At 31.8% G+C, this 21,740-nt stretch overlaps 1 protein-coding gene across 5 annotated transcripts in view; it reads left to right on the forward strand.

Annotated features, from left to right (window-relative positions):
- The first annotated feature begins 542 nt into the window (after positions 1-542).
- Positions 543-21,740, forward strand: part of zip (myosin heavy chain 10) — a 28,007-nt gene continuing 6,809 nt past the window's right edge. The window contains exons 1-8 of one of the 5 annotated variants that reach the window (XM_015324590.2): positions 543-1,728; positions 15,054-15,210; positions 15,666-15,784; positions 18,846-18,869; positions 19,124-19,168; positions 19,945-20,037; positions 20,112-20,274; positions 20,372-21,708. In XM_015324590.2, the coding sequence (XP_015180076.1) occupies positions 1,372-1,728; positions 15,054-15,210; positions 15,666-15,784; positions 18,846-18,869; positions 19,124-19,168; positions 19,945-20,037; positions 20,112-20,274; positions 20,372-21,708 (2,295 nt within the window). In that variant the 5' untranslated portion in view covers positions 543-1,371. The remainder of the gene's footprint in view (positions 1,729-15,053; positions 15,211-15,665; positions 15,785-18,845; positions 18,870-19,123; positions 19,169-19,944; positions 20,038-20,111; positions 20,275-20,371; positions 21,709-21,740) is intronic. The other 4 variants (XM_015324592.2, XM_015324591.2, XM_015324593.2 and 1 more) reach the window with 4 other exon arrangements.

Genomic DNA, 21,740 nt, shown 5'->3' on the forward strand with positions numbered 1-21,740 from the left:
CGCTAATTGGACGTCATTTAAATCGTTCAGCCATTGGTTGAATTTTTATGAATGAAAGACTCTGGTCTTGAGTAGTACCGAGAGAGAGAGAGAGACACATGCGCCATCTACGATAGATAATTTGTCGAAAAGACGTTAACAACGTAGCAGAAGGTAAGAATCTCGATGTTTTACCGTTGAAACTGTCGGGAATGCCACGTGGCTTTGTTCGGAACTGCAAACGATTCAAATTTAACGATAATCAGTGAAAGGGTGGGAGAGTGAGTGTGTGAGAGAGAGAGGGGGTAAAAAAGGTGCATGCGTGCGTGCAGTGCGTGCGTACGACGCGACGTACGTACGTAAATACGAACGTGGAAAAGGAAGAAGAAGAAGAAGAAGGAGGGGCAGCGGGAGGGGTATATACAAGAGAAAGAGACCGTGGTGGGGAGAATTGGTAGGGATAACGGCGAAAGAGAGCATGTCGGTAGAGAAAATGGGGAGGTGGAAGAGGGATGGAGTATGAAAGCTATAGAGTGGGAGGATGAAAGGAGGTAGAAGCACGCGGTAGAAGGACTCGTTCGGTTGGAGAATCGAGACAGTAGGAAACGGTAAGGCCGAGATCAGTATCGAAGACTAGCCAAAACTGGGCTGATTCGTAGTTTGTCGTTTGTGTCGTTGCCGGCGTTGTGTTGAGATTAACGAAGAGAAAGAAAGAAAGAAGGATAGATAGAGAGAGAGAGAGAGAGAGAGAAAGAATACGAGTGAGAGCTATCGAACGTACAAGAGGGGAGAGGGTGGAGAGAGAGAGAGAAGAGAGAGAGAGAGAAAGGGAAAGAAAAGGAACGAAGAGATAGCAATAGAGAAAGAGAGAGGAGGAACGACGTATGCTAGAAAGTGAACACGCTCCCCGGTGGGTCTTCTTACATATGCGGTGCGATTCGGTCGTACCTCTGTTACTACCATTACTGCTATCACCGACACTCTACCTACGGCCAAGGAAAACGAGCCGTGTTCGAAGACGGAGGCCGACGGGTTGAGAGACAGACGCTCCCGTTGACGGGCTTGAGCGTACGGTGTGTGTCCTACCTAACGAACATCGACAAACTTCGGAAAGAGTCGTCTTCGTAGTCGTCGTCGTCGTCGTCGTCGTCGTGATCATCGTGATCATCGTCGCGATCGTCGCCGCCGCCGTCACCGCCGTCACCGTCACCGTCGCCGTCATTGTCGTTGTCGTTGTCGCGTCGTTGTCGTTGTCGTTTCGTGCACGTACCAAGTTAAAATATATTATAAAAGGAGTAAAGGAGTTAACAAGAAAGATAAAGAAAATAAATAAAAAGAGAGAGAGGCGTACTTGCTCGATCGCATTGTGTGCGCGCTTACTACCAAACAAAGATGGCGGATATAGATTCGAGGGTAGACCGGTCGGATCCGGAATTGAGATACTTGTCAGTGGACAGAAACAGTTTCAATGATCCAGCTACCCAGGCGGAATGGACGCAAAAGAAATTGGTTTGGGTGCCTCACGAAACTCAGGGCTTCGTTGCCGCCGGTATCAAAGGCGAACGCGGCGACGAAGTCGAAGTCGAAATCGCGGAGACCGGCAAACGCGTCCACGTCGCCAAGGATGACATCCAAAAGATGAACCCGCCAAAGTTCGACAAGGTCGAGGATATGGCAGAGCTCACGTGCCTCAACGAGGCTTCCGTCCTGCATAATCTAAAGGATCGTTATTACTCCGGTCTCATTTACGTGAGTAGACTTTACAATTTTATATACATGTATCTTCTATCTTTTTCTCTCACCCACACTCGCACACTCTCGTCGCATCACTCTTTTCTTTCTTTTATTCAATGGCAAACGACATCGAAGAAGTAACCGACCTCCACGAGGTCGCGAGCGTCTTCTCTTTTTCTTTCTCTCTTTCTCTCTCTCTCTTTCTCTTCATCCTTCCCCTTCTTGTTCAAAGAATTGACTTGTTGTTAGCCATTTCGTGCGTGCCTAAAGATAGGTCGACATAGTAAAATGCGACATATGATGATGATGATGTCCTTTTCTTCGATCAAAATTAATCCTCGAAGCAAGAGGAATGAAATTTAATCGAATCACGTAAAGAAGATGAGTTTTCGTTATGCCGGTTAAAACGCCCCTTAAAAATGCCGTTTAAAACGTCGCTATCATTGGTCGTAGTAACCGAACGCGCCTCTCCTGCGTTTCCTGCGTACAAGGTACAACACCTACTACTACTAATACTACTACTATTAACTTTCCATCTGTTTTCTTTCCTCGTCTTTTCTTTAACCCTTTAGCAGAGAAAAAGAGTGAGGTATCTAGGAAGAAATAATATCGAAAGTGTTTTTTCTCAATGCTTATACATCCAATGCCAGGAGATATCCAATTACCGAGAGGACCGCCCACGACGAGTCTCGTCGATGCTTCTTCTAACAATGACAACAGACTCTTCTTCTTCTTCTTCTTCTTTTTTTTTTTTTTGTTCTTTTCTTTCTCTCGCTAGTTATTTGTTCTCTTTTTCTATCTCTTTACTCTTTCTTTTTTTGTCTTCTTCTTTTTCTTACTACACTACTCACCTATACTATCACAAATAAGAACGTGTACACGACCTTTTAAGACGGATCGATCGAATCGACGAGCCAAGTAACATTCGTTTAAATGAACGACGAACCCTTTTTTCTCATTCCGTGGGTTCACGCTCGTTGTCGGTTATCATCGTCTGGTATGTGCAAGAACGAGATAGAAAGAGAAAGATGAAATCTGTTGAAGAGCACGATGTGACAACGAACAACGATCTGTCATTTTAATAGCTAAGACCCTTTTAAAGGTACATCACGCAAAACTTTCAAATGATATTCGAACGATAATAAAGTGACAGAAATAATAAAAGAATTTCTTACGAGAAAATCCTCTATGACGTCTCGTTTGAATTTTAAATTTACCGCCAATTTAACATTTTCCCTCGTTTTTGAATTATTTGAAAAATGGCGGATACTACGCTAGTATTCTAATTTCGTAATTCGTTCATTCGTTGATTTAAAAACTAAATCTATAATATTTTTGTTTATGAATGATTAATTTAAAAAAATGAAATGTGTAATTATTATTATTATTATTATTATAATAATCCGATTGAATGAGATTTTTCAATTGAAATTCTGGTTATTATTTGAATAATGACGGATACTACGCTAGAATTTAAATTTCGTAATTCGTTTATTCGTAGATATAAAAACTAAATCTATGATATTTTTGTTTATGAATTGTTAATTTAAAAAATGAAATGTAATTATTATTATTATTATTATAATAATCCGATTGAATGAGATTTCGAAATTGAAATTCTGGTTATGTCTTCTTCGTCGATTCGTCGATACATTCAATGAAAATTGGGCGGGGCTATTGAATATAGAATTTAGTGAGATTCTGTTATATACAAACGAACAAGTGCCCCTCCTCCTGTATTACATACGTGTATTCCTTTTTTTATTTTTTTTTTAAGGATATATTTCTTATCGTTATACGATAAGAAACTTCACTTACTTCACTTTTCTTGTAAAGATCGTGACTCATGCTAATTTTAACCGTGTTCGATTACACGCATTCGTAATCACCGTCATTAGTTTTCAATATTGTCATTTTGGAATACATTTTGTCATTTTTTCTCAATATCTATCATCAAATATATTACATTTGTAGAAAAATGTCAAATCACATACGAGTTATGATAGAATAATAACACTAGATTTACAAATGTTTATTTTCTAGTGACTTACAAACATTGTTTCAATGAAGTATTGAGTAAAATGATATAATTAATATTTAAGTATATATTAATTAACTAAAAATCGAAATATATTTTAAAAAAATAATATTTATATAGTTTATAAATGTTTAAGGAGTCAACTTGACTCAATTGATAAATCTAGTGTTAAACTTTCTATTCATAAAATTCTAACGAATCAAACACGTAGTGTTTGAACAATTTATAAATTGTTTTAAGAAAACAATTTCATCATATGGAAAGAATAACAAAAATATAATAACACCCGTTATAAAAAGTGAGTTTTAAATGATCGATCATTTCGTAAAAGAATTTGGAAACGATTATAAAAAATAAAAAAAAACCATTTACAACAAGTTGCAAAACAACATAATAATGTTGACTACATTTATTACTTTTTAATATTCTCTCTACGTTCTTTCTACATATTATTATACTACATTCAAAATAACATTGTAACCATTGTATCAACGTTGTCTAATCTTTTCTATAAAGTCACTTCAGTGAACCAGTAATATTATAGAATAGTTGTCCTTAAGAGATTAGAGTACATTGTTTTGCAAGAGAAAGAAAGAGAGAGAGAGAGAGAGAGAGAAAGGAGAATCTTCTATCATATAACTTTTATTTTATGTTTTTTTTTTCTTATTTCTTTTCTTAAAAAACCGTATGTACGAGCAAGAAGGCAACACGTTCCGGTGATAGTACAAACTGATAAGATAGCAAAGCATGCAGCTGTCTTCATAAAAAGAAAGTATTTCCATGTATGATACATAAATATGTGTGTGTATATATATATATATGAGAGTGTTCTCATACTTAACACAGGATATTCAATCTTGTTTCTTAGCTATCGTGCAATTTTACGTAGAGTCAAAACTTTGAATCAAGTCAATGTTCTATTTAATCGATAAACTTATAAATGTTCATTCCAATTAGAAATCTTTTACAAATACTTTTTTTATTCATATTTTATTTATTGTTAAATATTAGATTTACTTTTTGTCGAATGTAATCAATGAATTTTAAATGCGTTTAGTAATATTGCGTTGACAATTAAGTAATTGCAGATTATTCAAGAAAAACTATTGATTAATTTGCATTGTTATTTAATTTTATTTAATATAAATGAATTAATATAATAGTTATTGTATTATTTATATAAAATGACACTATGGCGTCCGATGGCACCACGTTGGTGCCATTCAAAAATAATATTCATACAATAATAATAATAATAATGGTAACATTGATTTGAAGCATCACAAGCCTTGCTGAATGTTTCTCTTAATAAAGAAATTATAACACATGGTTCTGAAAACACAATAATCAGTGATAATCATAATCTCTTCAGATAATTGATTCCACATTCTTACTGTCGTAATTAAGAAAGATTTATCATAAGTTATACAGTCCTTATTCCAAATGTTAAGCTTAATACTTGAAAATGTCTCTCAGAATCGAGCACGAATTAACACGAGCCACGAGTAGTCATCAAATTTGTATTATTTCTATTGAAAATTGTTAATTGTACTAATGACTTATTTATCTTGAAACAAATCTGCAATTACTCAGCAATTATCAATTCAACTAACTTATTCAAATGTTCTGCAATTTACTCAGCAATTGTCAACTCAACTAACTTATTCAAATGTATGACAAAAACAACGTGTATGTTGATAATTTTCATTTTTAAAGGGGATACATTTAAATGTTTATTTGTTCAATTCATCGCTGGGTTTTGTGATGATGATGATGATGGTGCACACATATTTATTCGTTTTTATAAATAAACGTGTGATTTATCTAGGGTAAAATCGAACGGCTAATTCTCAGCGGGTGTCTTGAAAATTTTCTCAGTTTTAACTTTGTAGAGAAGGAAGGAAGAAAGAGAGAGAGAGAGAGAGAGAGAGAGAGAGAGAAGAAACGAACGACGAGAATGTCAGTGCGCTCTCGTAGATGACTCACGCCTGACTGATTCAGCAATCGTGATCCAAGATGTGGAATGGGGAAAGAACGATAGAGAAAAAGAGAGAGAGAGAGAGAGAGAGTGATGAGCAGAAGGACAAGATGGAAACAGGTGGGGGTGAGAGGGGGGGGCGGTTTACTGGCAATGGTAGATTTACAAGAATTTCTTCTCTTATTTCCCATTCGTAGACAACAAATTTGTTTCTACGTTTTTTTTTTTTTTTTTGAACTAATTCTCTAAGGATCAAATTCATCTGTCGAATTAACACAAATTCGTATTATAATATTTACCATATTATTATTATTTTTTCTTCTTCTTCTTCTTCTTCTTCTTCTTCTTCTTTAGCATCGAATAACAACTCCCCAACAATCTCAGAAACGTGTATAACAAAGAGACAAAGAGAAAGATGATAGAAAAAAATGCATCTCTCGTATTACAGATTTGTCAGCAGATTATTTTGTAATGTCTCTACGAAAGTTTAAAGATCGCTTCTCTTATTACTTTTATTTATTATTATTATTATTTTTTTGTTCTTTTTAAATTCTTCGAAACTTCTTTTCGTTATTTACTTGCTGATTTAGTCAAAAATGATTATCATTGTCCTAGATTTATTTCTTTTTTTGTTGTTGTTGTTGTTTTCATCAAGAATTTTTGTTCATTCAAAAAAAAATAACGAGTCTATTTATTACGGGGTCCTGAAGTAAAATGCAAAATATATCAAAAACGAAGTAGAAACGTGGAATATTTCTTTACGATAAATGACTTGCTGATAGTAGTAGTGATGATGATGATGGTGGTGGTGGTGGTAATGGTAATGGTGGTGGTTATGTATACATGTGGTACGTTGACCATAAAATTATATATCTGTTGTGCAACGATCGAGAATTTTCTCTGATTCGCGTTGTCTCTCGTCGTTATCCCAAACCTTATACGGTACGAATTCGAATGATCTTATTTCTTCTTACCTTATACGGTAAAACGTACGTTTAATCCTATTACTAATAGTTAGTTACCTTGTCGAAGATAAACTCTCATCGTTGATGATGATGATGATAACGATGACGATGACGCGCGATGATGATGAGATAATTATTATTGCCAAAACAGTTTAAGTTTAAGGTGGTAATAAAGAGAATGATGAGATGAGAAGGAAGGAGGTGGTAATGGTGGATATCAATTCGATCACAGGATTACGTCAGGCTAACGATCTACGTTGTTTAATAACGTTATACGATTTACGTATATTATCTATCCTAGCCAAGCACTAGCCTAGTTAACTAGGCTTGCTAGTTGCTCTCTTGTTACCATCAACAACGTTCCATTATCTGTATATATATATATACATAGTAGTATTATAGAACTAGCTATCCTATTTATCGCCTACGTATTTCGAGTAACAACCCACGTAATTTGTATTAGAATAGAGATCGTAGATGGTCACATTTAATTAACATCCCTTGTCTATCCTCTAATATATATATATATATTAATCACATCTTCTTTCATCCTACTCAAACATTTCAAGTACTCTTTCTTCCTTCCTTCCTTCCTACCTTCTTTTTCATCCTTATACTTCCCCCATTCCTTAATCGACAATTATCAAGTGGATCTTACTAAACTTTGATATTCCGAATTATTTATCGTGTTATACTCACAATAATATAATTATTCTATTGACCAATTAATTATTAAAGGTATCTAAATTATTTATTTTTAAAGATACTTTAACCAGTTAATTGTGGTGGCACGCGCTCGTATGAAAACCACGCACCGTTTTTTTTTTGTATCGTCAGAATATCGAGCCATGACGTGTATACTCGTCGATAGAAAAATCGTTCCACTTCTCTCCATGACGAGTATATACTCGTCGATAGAAAAATCGTACCATTTCTCTCATGACGAGTATACTCGTGTCAATGCACAAAATCGTACAACTTTTCTCCATGACGAGTGTACTTCGTGTCAATGCACAAAATCGTGCGACTTTTCTCATGACGTGTATACACGTCGATCACAGAGTTAACCTGTTAAAAAAAAAAAAAAAAAAAAAAAAAAAAAATATTTTAAGGACAAAGTTGAACGATTCGTACGAATGATTCATTCTACGTTAGATCGATCGATCGTGCGTTCTACATTTTCAAAGATAGACTAATCAAATAATTAATCGAATCGAGGTTACCCAAGTGTATCACAGTCATCATATATATGTTCGCGTCATGTTTCCATAAAAAAAAAAAAAAAAAAAAAGGAGAAAAAAATGTCGCCAATGTTTGCCATGAGATTCATGAAGAGGAGAAGAAGAACCCTTCTACGAGTTCGCTCTTCAGCATATACACACGAACCAATGCCATGACATTGTTATTCGATAAAAGTAATGGAGAAGAGGAGGAGGAGGAGGAGGAGGAGGAGGAGGTGGGGAAGGAGGGTGGGTAGGAGGAGGAGAGGGGGGAGGACATATTCGAGGCAATCGTACGCTCTCCACGCGTTTCATTTACTCTCCGCACCACGAAAGTATGCATGGTAATACATGAGTGACGTCATACGCATCGGTTCTCTCTCACGAACATATTATATACACACACACATCACATACCACAAGAGCAACGCGATTCTTCTGAAGTAGGTAGGTGACGTCATGCTTCGATACGAGACAAGACTTGATTTTTTTTTTTTTTATTTATTTTTCCTTTTTAGGCACGTTTTAATAAATGTTAAGTGGATGGATGGATGGATGGATGGATGGATGAAGAAAGTCGTAAAAAAAAATTTTTGTCCAATGGCGGCGGACAGAATTATTTATTATATTTTTCTTCTTGTTGTTTGTTGTTGTCGGTTGTTATTATTGTCGTTGTCTTTTGAATTATTTTTGAAACGGTATTATTATTATTATTATGCGCGAATTACACGTGAAATGTATTTGAGAGAATTGTTAAAAAGAGATCATTCAACTGTTGTTCACGAATCTCTTCTACTACACCCTGTGTGCCGCGCCCTTTTTGTCCTATACACACACACACACACACACATATCTATGACTAAAGGACAGATAATAAAAGTTTCTCGGACTCTTTGCGACGATTGGTCGTACGATTATATTCATGCTCGGAAAAAATGGCTTGTGGATTGGACAGAAGATCTTTTAAAATTCCCCCCTCCCCAATCTTGTATTCTCCACCTTTTGGAATGTTTCGAATTCTTTCTTGATCAACGTAGTTTCTTTTTGACCCCCTCTCTCGTTCTATTTTTTTTTTTTTTTAAAGGAAAGAAAAGATTCTTCCTTATTTTATTTCTTCTAGGTAAAGTATCTGTGAAAATGTGTGGGGTTTTTTTCTTTTCCTTTTTTTTTCTTTAAATGATTAAACGAATTTTTATTTTTCCCCATAAGTAAGTGTCAGAGTTCATAAAGTAGTAGGATTCGTAGTATGTAAGATATTTAAAAAGTTAAAAACGTTTACGTTTCGAAAAAGAAGGTGGGTACGTACGAGGTTGGTTTTACCTTCCGTTATATAGAAGAGGGATATTCGAAAAACCGGTTTTTACAAAATATTCTTTGGTGTATGGAGAGTCCGAGGAGAGTTTAAACGTAGAGCTCGTTTTCACGCAAACATATTTGATGTGTCCTCTGAGAACATTTTTCCCTTTTAATATCCTCTCGAGTATATAATATCTCCTCACGTATCGTATTGATCGTGAACAGTATTAGTAGTAGTCTCACTCATCTCTCTCGAACGAACGAATAGCGAATATTTTGTTCTTTATTAGAATAATTTGACGATTACAAGACAAAACGGAGTAGAAAAGAATAAGAGAAAAAAAAATATTCTCTAAAACAAATTTCTCTTGCAGAAATATATTCAAATTATTATATTTATTTGATATTTAAAGAATAACAAAACAAAACATAACAAAAACGTATCGATAAGTTAATTCTATTTGATTCGATTTAACTTTGAAAAGTCGCGCCTAGGTTGTGTTAGGTCTTTACCCATTGGTGGTTGAAATTCTAATCGGGCATGCGCAGCAAGATGCAGCGGGCATTTTAAATAGCAGTCAGTCCAACGCGTATCGCGTGTAAAACAAAGCTAATTATAATGTTGTCGTTCATCTCTCTAACCATTTATCTAACGCGGAACTTTTCCTTCGACGTATATTTTTCTTTTTTTTTTCTTTTTTCATCATTACACGGAAATATAAGTAGAATCATTTCATTTGAATTTATATAGAATGAAAAGGATCGTAGATAGAAATATCTATTCAAAATTGTACGGATTATAAACTTGTTTATCTTTAAATATAGGAACGATGAGAACGATGTGTTATCGTAATATTATATTCAATTATAAACATAAACAAAGACATCACAATTATATCCTCTTTTACAGGTAATGTTTAGAGTTAAGTACGAACCGAGAGTTAACTTTTTGTAAAATATTTAAGAGAAGTAGTTACTGTGTCCATTTTTATGTAGTACGCGAACTTAGCACAACGAGAATTTGTGCTACGAAAGTATACAATAAAAAAACGAATACTCCAACTGTGATGATTGACGAGTCTACTCGTCATGGAGAAATTAATTTTTATTACGTTTATTTTTAATTTAATGTCCATGTAATATATGTTTATGTTAATCAAATAAGTAAATATTAGTAAGAAAAATAATCAATTTTTATAAAATAAAGTTATGTTTTTTTGATCGACTTGATTCTAGCGCACTTTCAAATGAGGGCGCCACAGTTAACTGGTTAGAAAAAAATAGTTGGATTATATATACGAAAGAGAAAGGATAAATATATATATATATGTTGATAGGAAAGAGTTAAAGAAAAAAGAAAAAGAATGGAAGAAAAGGATTTTTACTAGCAAGAAAGTAAAGACGAGTCCTTATAAGTAACGAACGTCCTTAACCTGCTTCTTTCTCGGTGCGGTGCCTTAAAGGCATCACACACAACTCTTTGACGCAATCTTACAAGCAAAACGAGTACGCACGATTCCTTAAGACTTATCGAACTTTATACCTTCTGCGATCTTTTCCATAAAAGGATTTCTTATCTCCCATCCCCATTGCCCCTTTTTTTTATTTTTCTTCTTCTTCTTCTTCTCTCTATCTTTTACTTATCCGTTTTATTTATCCTTTTTTTTTTCTTCTGAACAAGCCGAGAAAGTATCGAAGCTCGTACTCGAAAACGTCGATCTCGATTCTCTTTCTCTATCTTTCTCATTCTCCTTCTTCTTCTTCTTCTTCTTCTTCTTCTTCTCTTTCTCTTTCTCTTTCTTTGTCGACAAAATAAATAGACTTCGTGCTGTGACCTTTTAACCCTTTCGGTACGGCAGAGTTGTTCTTAGAGTGTAACATCTGATACACTTCGTCGTATTATTATTCACAAATGATACTAGTTTGATATTTCTTCTTTTATTGATATTAATATCAATTTGATTTAATACGATTTTTATAAATAAATTATTATTATTATTATTATATAATTGTACTTTAAAAAAAAAAATTGATACGATTTTTTTAGGTTATAATTATACTTTTAACACTAGATATACCAGACCCCTGTCATTTTGACTGGTTGACGCCATTTTAATTGACAATTTCTACTTCATGTAACATTTTGACTAGTGTGGTAGAAATACTGAAAATGGTGGTATGTCTAATGTGTTAAGTATGACGTATCTTTCAATACTGGCAACAGTAGTTTAATAATTGGAAAATTGAAGTAAATTTGGAAATGACGTTTTAACGACCATGCATCCTTTCGAAAATACCATCCCAATAGCATTTCCATTTATGGTTATTATTATTATTATTAATGATTCTTGGATATTTATATCATACGTTATACGTCACGATAATTATAGGAATACATACATATATATATATATTTTGTTTCATTGCGTGCGTACCATAGTAGTATCCTTTAGTCGAGAAGGATGCATTTATTTGCAGTGGGCCATAAGCTATGGAAAGGAAGGAAGGAGGAGTAGGGGAAGGGGTTGGTGGGGGTGGGGAATGTTAGGCAGGTCGACAGCACGAGCCTTCTGAGACCGGTTTCGAGGACCTTCGAATGGTTTTGCCGTTGAAATAAAATAAGAAAAGTAAAATAAGAGAAAAAAGTCCAAGAAAATGAGATAAAAAAAAAAAACAGAAAAAAAAATAAAGAACAAAATCTGAAAGACAAAACCCCCATTTTGTGTCCTTGCGGAAGATCTAAGTATCCAGTTTGAGAAACTGTCTAATATGTCGCTTTAATTTATTCTATTTCTTTTTCCTTCTTCTTCTTTTCTTTTCTATTTTTCTTTGTGTTGAAACTTTTTAATGTAAACTGGCATAATAGAATTGTTTTTTTTTTTTTTTTTTTTAATTTTTTTGTAAAATATACTTTGCAAACTTTTAAGGGATTAATATAATATACCACATAAATATTAACCAGTTAACTGTGGCGATCTCATTTGACAGTACGTACCGTTTTGTTTTGTCAGAATCGAGTCATGACAAGTATACTCGTCGATAGAAAAATCCTACTCACTTCTCTCCATGACGAGTATACTCGTCGTTAGAAAAATCCTACCCACTTTTCTCCATGACGAGTATACTCGTCGTTAGAAAAATCCTACCCACTTTTCTCCGTGACGAGTATACTCGTCGTTAGAAAAATCCTACCCACTTCTCTCCGTGACGAGTATATTCGTCGATAGAAAAATCGTGCAATAAATATTTTTAAAAAAATATTAATTATATTATTAATATATATATATATATTAATAATTTAATAAATTAGTAATATAATATAAATATTAATAAAAAATAAAAATTAAATTCTCAAATTTGAACTACGAAACGTTTCTTGCTTGGTTCCTTGTTCTTATTTTACCAGTTTATAGTATAATATGCATATGTATATGTATATGTATATATATATATGTGTGTTAGTCTTTCTTTGTTCGCTGAAGTAAAAAACGGATGAAGAAAGAAAAAAATATGGGGGAGAAGTAAACTTCTCATAAGAATGACTAATACTTGGAAGATCGTATGAGCCACAGAGGGAAAGCGAAAATGTGAATCACGTCGTAGGTAGTCAGGAAAGCAGGTGTGTGTGACGATATTGCTGTTAAAAACCCGTCGAAATAACACGCGAAAGAGAATCTTTTTCTTCTTCTTATTTATATATCAAACGATATAATATTATATATATTATTCATTTTTCTTATATTATAATGATTCTTAAAAATATATGACATATTATATTGAAAAAATCAAACAAACATTTTCCAATAAGTTTGTAATATTTCACAATGAATGTTTTATAAAAAGAAAACAAAAAACTATGGTTTTATAAACATTAATAAATAAACTCGTCTTATCTTTTAAAAGAAAAGAAGAAGACAAAAAATGGATCGTACTGCAGACGTGTGTTACACTTTGACACTTTGAAAAGTTGAAAGAAAAAAAAATAAATATAATCTGCATATTCAAAGTTCGATCTCTGTAAAGAGATTCTTGTCGTCATGTGTGTGTCTGTCTGTCTCTCTCTCTCTCTCTCTCTCTCTCTCTCTCTCTCTCTCTCTCTCTCTCTCTTTTGAGCATTTGTTCAGTTTAAATACGATAGTACTATTTTAAATTGTTTTCTTTCTCTGCATAAATGCATGCGCATAAATCAATAAAAACGTGTCACGACCTCGCTAATTATTATTTATTTGCTCGAAGACGAACGCGGAAATCGACATTGTTGTTTATGATCTAACATAAGATGGTTAAATATTTCAATTTTATATTTTTTTATTATCTCTTACAATTTATATTTATTTCTTTTTTATTTTATTTTTATTAAAGTATATTATTATTATTATTATTATAATTATTAATAATAATTGATTGCAATATCAAACGAAACTTTTAACGTTTACTCTATAGTACGTGAGATTATTGGAGTGGTGATGGGTTTTAGGGATGGTGGTTTCTTTTGGTTTTTCTGTAAAAGATTTTTTTAATCATCCGAAAATTTCAAGTTGCACGTTTCTAAGATTCTCGTTGAGTTTGATTCGAAGCTGTATATATATGTGAGTTTTTTATATATATATATATATATTTACATTTGCATTCCGCAACTATTTGAAAGAATTCTTTTGACTTGAAAGGAACAGAAGAAAAAAAAACGTAAAGTGAAAAGCAAGAATGAAAAAGAAAAGCAAAAAGAAAGAGAGTACAATCGAGATAGACAAAATCGATCTCTCAGTCATTTCTTGAAAGCCCCGTTTTCCATCAGTGTTTCCCAACCAATCTTCTAAAATTTAAATATTTTCAAAGATATACACACACTATTTTGTAGAAATATTGAACAAGTAAAAAATCAGATTATTGACAGAATAATAGAGTTGTCTATAAAGTTCAAAAAGTTCAGCCGATTTCCAGTAGATGGCATACAAGCATTTGTGCTGGAAAAAAAAACCTGAAAAAATCTAAAAAAAAACCTGAAAAGTTTTGGTAGAACGAAATTTTTGATAGTTACTCATAAAGATGGAGAATGTTTGTGTAACATAATGACATTTATTTATTATTTAATAAATATATAAACCAAAACAATTACTTTAAATGCGTTGAGTTTCAATATTCTCTGAAAATCAGCATATGAATTTTCTGGACAGCCCAATTTAAGGTGGAATAATGGTGGAGGATGATTGAAGAAAAACGTTCAACGTAATTTGTTCGTTTATATAATATTTCAGAAAAATATACAAAAGTATGATTGAAATACGATCATTGATTTTGACAGAAGAGAAGATAGATTTGTGTCTGGGTGGGGGGTGGGTGGGGGATGGGTTACTTTTCCTAAATCTATCGAGAATCATTTTTCTTTCTCACCGTTTGCTTTATTTTCTTTGGCTCGACACGAAATGGCGTATAACGTATAAAATATTTGCCACAACATTTCTATGTGTGTTTGTAGTATATATATGTATATGTATGTCTGTATGTATGCATGTATGTATGTATGTATGTATATACGAGCGAAGGGATTGCGTGGGTGTTAGAATTCCTTGGACTGTAAACGGCGCTTAAATTTCTAAACGAAGTGAGAGTAAAAGAAAGAAACACAATTATGTTATCCATTATTCATTTGTTTTTTTTATTTGCATTGCACCTTTTAGAAAGAAACACATTCACAGAATAATTCTTAATTAAGAATTTATTAATTAATTAAAAAATTGATTAAATTTTGTATTATCGATTTGAATGTATGAATTAATATAATAATTATATATTGTATTATTATTATTATTATTAATATTATTGTTATTATTATTTAATTGCAGACGTATTCCGGACTATTCTGTGTCGTGGTAAATCCTTACAAAAGATTGCCAATTTATACGGAAAAAATAATGGAAAGGTATAAGGGTATAAAAAGACACGAGGTACCACCACATGTTTTCGCCATCACCGACACGGCCTATCGTTCAATGTTACAAGGTAATTGAAATTAGATTAATTATATAAATAAAATAAAAATTAGTATAGACTTATTACACAACTATTATATTATTATAATCTAGCAATATAATAATAATAATAATAATATATAAAAATTTATTAAAAATAAAAGATAAATACTTATTATTATAGTAATAATGCTATATATGTATATATATTAGTTATACTATATATTAGTATTATTATTATAATCTAATACTAGGTAATATTAAATGTAAATTGAATTTATATTAAATATAACCTAGTACAATATATATATATAAAAATAAATTAAAATAAATAAATGTAAAATAGAACACAAAATCAATTTTATTCTATTAAACAAAACTAACAACTTTTTACACACACACATGTATAATTTGAATAAAATATTGCATACATTAAATTGACATTTAAGAAATAGTTTAAATTTATATTATTGTTGTATTTCGTAGATCGTGAGGATCAGTCAATCTTGTGTACTGGCGAGTCTGGTGCAGGCAAGACCGAGAACACGAAGAAGGTCATTCAATATCTGGCATATGTTGCTGCTTCGAAACCCAAGTCCAATGCGGTAAGAACATAACGCAGGGAATGCAGGGATATTCTTTTTAACAAAATCCGTCCTCCATAGTACATGTTAGAAATATTATTTTTCTTTATAGGGTAATTCAAAAATAAACAAAAATGGTTTCATTCATAAGAACCGAGATCGTATAATTGAAATTAAGATTAAAATTGTTATTTTATTCGGTTCTTTATTTATTCTTTGATCAATTTGTTTGTTTGTTTGTTTGTTTTTTTTTTATTTTATCTTGTTATCTTTTCACAAAATATTAAATATCATTTATTTTAATTAGATATATTATAAGATTATAACACGTTGAGCGCGATGTCAGCCATCAATGAGTGACACTAGACTTTCCGTTTAAGCCACGTCTGTCACTGGTGACTGACACGTTCAACTGTTTTTTCAATCAAAGAATTCGCTTAGCTTTCTCAACGTGTTAATATAAATCGATCGTGAATGAATTCAAGCTGTGTGTTGAAATCGTTATCGAGATATTGCAATCGAGATAAAAATCGAGATCTTTATCGAGATACCGTGTATTTAAAAAAAAAAAAAACATTCCAAAGATACCGATTCGATATCATCTATATAACCTTTATTTATTTTTATAACATTAGAATGAATTTTTTTAATTTCATATATATTATATGTATATATGTATGTGTTAAGTCAAATATTAAATTCGATTACGTTGTTAACAAATTCTTCAAGTTAAATGGGGAAGTCAGCATTTTTGTTGTTAATCGAGAATGATTTTGTAACCGCAACAAAACATACATTTAGCGGAACTTTAACCTCAATTTCCGAATCACGTGACATCATTTAAAAACCGCTTGTTTAAATTCGGACTAATTTATAACGTCGTATAATTTCATTTAACACGATTCTTTTTTTTTAATTATTTTTATATATATATACGTGCGTACGTGTATATTTGTTAATCTTATCGAGTTAATGGTATTATAGTTGATCATACATCCGGCCATTAAAAACTTATTACATTGATCTAGAGAAACATATTGTTTATCAATGATAATCTTAACACGTATACGATTTATTTTTATCAATAATCAATATAATAATTATACGTGATGAAAATAGAAGAAAAAAAACGTAATTAAGAAAATTATGATTATATTTTTAATTTTAACAAGTGGGTTGTTCGGAAAGTAATGTCGTTACTACGCCTGTCAAATTGTTTTTTAATATTTCAAATCAAAAAATCGATTGATGATATTACAAATTTGTATACCAGATAGAAAAAGATTGTTGATAACGTTATTAATTAATTTAGTTAATTAATTTAATTATTAATTGATAATAAACTTGTTTGAAAAAAATTGTTTGAATTTTGAGGTTAAAAAGTGTCATTACTTTCTGATCAACCTAATATATTATAAAACATATATATATAAATAAGTAATTTGTTTAAATATAAATGAGTTTAGTCAAATTTATATAACAAAATTATATTTATTGACAAATTAGTAGAAACATTGTCAATCAAACTTGATATAATAATTTGCCAACATTTTTTAATTAACGGATATACTAATCTTGAATTTTATCAAAACAAGTGGATAATGAACTTACTACACCATTGTTAAAATAAACTGTTCATTTATTCATATCCTTTTTTTATTTTGGACATATTTCTTCGACCATTCACTTTTATTTAAACGTTATATTACTGATGATGAAGTGACTTTAAAAATAGCGACTTTCTTTATGCGTTTCTCGATTGCATACAGACAGTAAGCTCTTTGTTATATATCCATGTTCACAAATGCGTCGTCTGAAAATGTTAAAGCTCGTACTGTGACGTTGTATAAACGTCATGGTCATCTTCGATAAATAAAGAATCTTATTCGTTTATCGAACGTACTAAAATATATCTTAGATGAAATTATTATGAGAACTATTTAGAAAGATCATAATTTTGTAATATCTATTTTAATAATAAATATGAATTTGTTATTTCATAATAATAATCGCCGCGCGTCAAAAAGAGAGAAAGAACACAACACACAGAAACGTGTTGAAAACTCATCTTGAAGGACCTTTCCTTTTTTAGATAAAAACATATTTATCAATTCGAGTTACTTTGAGTCACACACATAAATAATACACGTACAAAAAAAAAGGCGTAACCTACTTAAACATTATACTGACTCATCGTAATGCATTAAAAAAAAAAAAAAACACACACACAAATGGATACTTAAACTCGTTTTCAACTGAGAAAAAAATACCATTTAGAATTGTCCTAATAAAGGATACGAATAAATGTACTGGTTAAAATGTTTTACTAGTTTTGTAATGATCTTGTTTAGTTTGTTCAATTATTTGGATGGATTAATGTTTATGGGATATCTTTGGATTATTATCTTGGAATATTTTTCATTGTTTTTTTTTTTTTCACAATAGCTAAAAACATCAACCAACAAGTTAACATTTGGTCAACAACAAGCCTTCCTTTTCTTGCAGTCTTTGACTTTACCGAAAAAAAAACAAAAAAAACAAAAAAATTGATAAATCCATTCACGTTTAGGAATAATCTCCTATCCTTTATTTAGGATTAATAAATTATTCATGTTCTTCTAAACTAGGTTGGTAATTGTATAGGAGGACAATGAAAGTTTGTTACATAAATAAATTATAAAGTAATATGCGAGGACGACTAAAATCTTGTGTATACACACACACACACACATACATACATACTTTTATTATATATGTGTGTATGAAATATGCGGGTAACAGCAAAGATTGGTGAACCATGAGAGCAATGCATATATACGAGACCATGGTCCAACAAGTATTTTATTTTTATTATTTTTTATTTTCACAAGGTATATCCATACCTGTCGCATGTACTTACCATGATTTCATTTTCGATTCCTTTTACGTGTTACACCATAAACTCGTCTCGTGATAAAATACGATGAATAGGAAAAGAATATCAATATATAAATATATATATATATAGAACATTATTTAATATTAAACAAAATATTGTTTCATTTTCGGTGCTGACATTTTGGCTGGCTTCTTTCATCAATAGACCCCAAGTCCGGCGTTAATCATAGTAAGTCGACATAAAACAACAAATCTATAATCAATTAAACAAATTTTCATGATATTCCTATGAATAATTGCAATCTGCTGCTTCTTCTTCTTTATCTTCTGTTTTTTCTATTTCTTCTTTTAATATAATATTATTATTATTATTGTTCTTGTCTTTTACATACTAACAATATTGATTTTTGATAAATGAAATATTCATTTTGTCGTCTAACAAAAAAACAAATCTTTTTCTTAACTTTTTCTTGCTGCTTATGGATCCAGGGAACTGGGAATGTGTCGGACAAGTTTGCGGTAATTAATGTGAGAAGGAGAAAACAAATAATAATATAATAATAATATTGATGTCGTTTTGTTGTACAATTGCTGTTTGTTGTCCTCACGTCCTAATTATGCATTTTGTGTTGTTATTAATATTTTTCATTTTCCCCAATTCGCAATATCAATCGTCAAATTTATATATCATATTGAGTTGTCCAATAAATTTTCAAAACAACTTAATATTTTATATTAAATCATAGCTTAATTAGTTTAATTAACAATAAGCTAGCTTATATGTGTATTTGTATAACTTATTTGGGAATATTTATACAGAAACTCAACTCTGTTTTATTTTCTTGTCTCATCAATAGAAAATTGAACGTTCAATGCTATTATTAAGTTGTCCCAATAAGGTTTTCTGCCAACAGTGTTCAAAACAATTATTAACCAACTTAATATTTTATATTAAATCATAGCTTAGTTAGTTTAATTAACAATAAGCTAGCTTATATGTGTATTTGTATAACTTATTTGGAAATATTTATACAGAAACTCAACTCTGTTTTATTTTATTGTCTCATCAATAGAAAATTAAACGTGCAATGCTTTATTGGAAGCTTATAATAATTCATGCTTAGCTGTTATTAAAAAATATAACAACAATAAGTAATTACTTATAATAATGAATTTTATCAAAAATTGACCATATACTTATGCTTATAATATTTCAAGTTAACCAAAATGATTAATTTCTGTTTTTTATTTGAATACTAATTCCCCTCTCATACTCACAGTCACAATTTTCTATTTTATTATAGGGAGAACTCGAACAACAACTTCTTCAAGCAAATCCAATTTTAGAAGCGTTTGGAAACGCAAAGACTGTGAAGAATGACAACTCGTCTCGTTTCGTAAGCACCTAAAAAAAAGCAACCTTTTTCTCTCTGTTCTGATAACATTAACAACATTTTCACTCTTTTTTAGGGGGAAATTTATTAGGATAAATTTCGATGCATCTGGTTATATAGCTGGGGCAAACATTGAGACGTATCTTTTAGAAAAATCAAGAGCCATAAGACAAGCAAAGGATGAAAGAACATTTCACATATTTTATCAATTGCTCGCTGGTGCTTCACCCGAACAAAAAAGTATATATATATATATATGTCCACAAATGTATATGTGTGTGTGTGTGTTGTGTGTCATTAACAATTTTGTACATTTGATTGAATTTTATGATTACAGAGGAATTTATATTGGAAGACCCCAAGCATTATCCATTTTTATCCAATGGTATATTACCAGTACCTGGAGTTGATGATTCCACTGAATTTTTCTCAACGGTGAAATCAATGCACATTATGGGCATGACTAATGAGGATTTTTCATCCATCTTCCGCATTGTATCTGCTGTGATGCTATTTGGTTCAATGCAATTCAGACAAGAACGTAATTCCGATCAGGCTACATTACCTGACAATACGGTAGCGCAAAAGATTTCACATTTGTTAGGTCTGAGTGTTACGGAAATGACAAAAGCTTTCTTAAAGCCTCGAATCAAAGTTGGTAGAGATTTTGTAACTAAAGCACAGACAAAGGAACAGGTAGAATTTGCCGTTGAAGCAATATCAAAAGCATGCTACGAACGAATGTTTCGTTGGTTAGTTAACAGGATCAATAGATCTTTGGATAGAACGAAAAGACAAGGTGCCAGTTTTATTGGTATATTGGATATGGCTGGTTTTGAAATATTCGAATTAAATTCATTCGAACAGCTGTGCATTAATTACACGAACGAAAAGTTACAACAATTGTTTAATCATACAATGTTCATTCTTGAACAAGAGGAGTATCAACGAGAAGGTATCGAATGGAAATTCATCGATTTTGGACTTGATCTTCAACCTACGATCGATTTGATCGATAAACCAATGGGAATTATGGCTTTGTTGGATGAAGAATGTTGGTTCCCCAAAGCAACTGATAAAACATTCGTCGAGAAGTTGGTTGGTGCGCACAGCGTGCATCCCAAATTTATGAAAACAGATTTTCGCGGTGTCGCTGATTTTGCTATAATACATTATGCCGGTAAAGTTGATTATTCGGCTGCAAAATGGCTAATGAAAAACATGGATCCGTTGAACGAGAACGTGGTTAGCCTTTTACAGGCATCACAGGATCCATTCGTTTGTCATATTTGGAAAGATGCTGAAATTGTAGGAATGGCGCAACAAGCACTAACTGATACCCAATTTGGTGCAAGGACTAGAAAAGGCATGTTTAGAACTGTATCTCAACTGTATAAAGAGCAATTGGCTAAATTAATGTTAACCTTGAAGAATACCAATCCAAACTTCGTCAGGTGTATTATTCCAAATCATGAGAAAAGAGCTGGCAAAATCGATGCTCCTTTGGTGTTGGATCAATTACGATGTAATGGTGTGTTAGAAGGAATACGTATATGTAGACAAGGTTTTCCAAATAGAATTCCATTCCAGGAGTTTAGACAACGTTACGAATTACTCACACCAAACGTTATTCCAAAAGGTTTTATGGATGGGAAGAAGGCTTGCGAGAAAATGGTATGTATCGTAAATCTTATTGGTAAATCTTT

The sequence above is a fragment of the Polistes dominula genome, unplaced genomic scaffold, assembly GCF_049000335.1.
Source record: "Polistes dominula isolate Pdom_NZ unplaced genomic scaffold, Pdom_raw_medaka contig_29, whole genome shotgun sequence".
In the NCBI taxonomy this organism is placed as follows: Eukaryota; Metazoa; Arthropoda; class Insecta; order Hymenoptera; family Vespidae; genus Polistes; species Polistes dominula.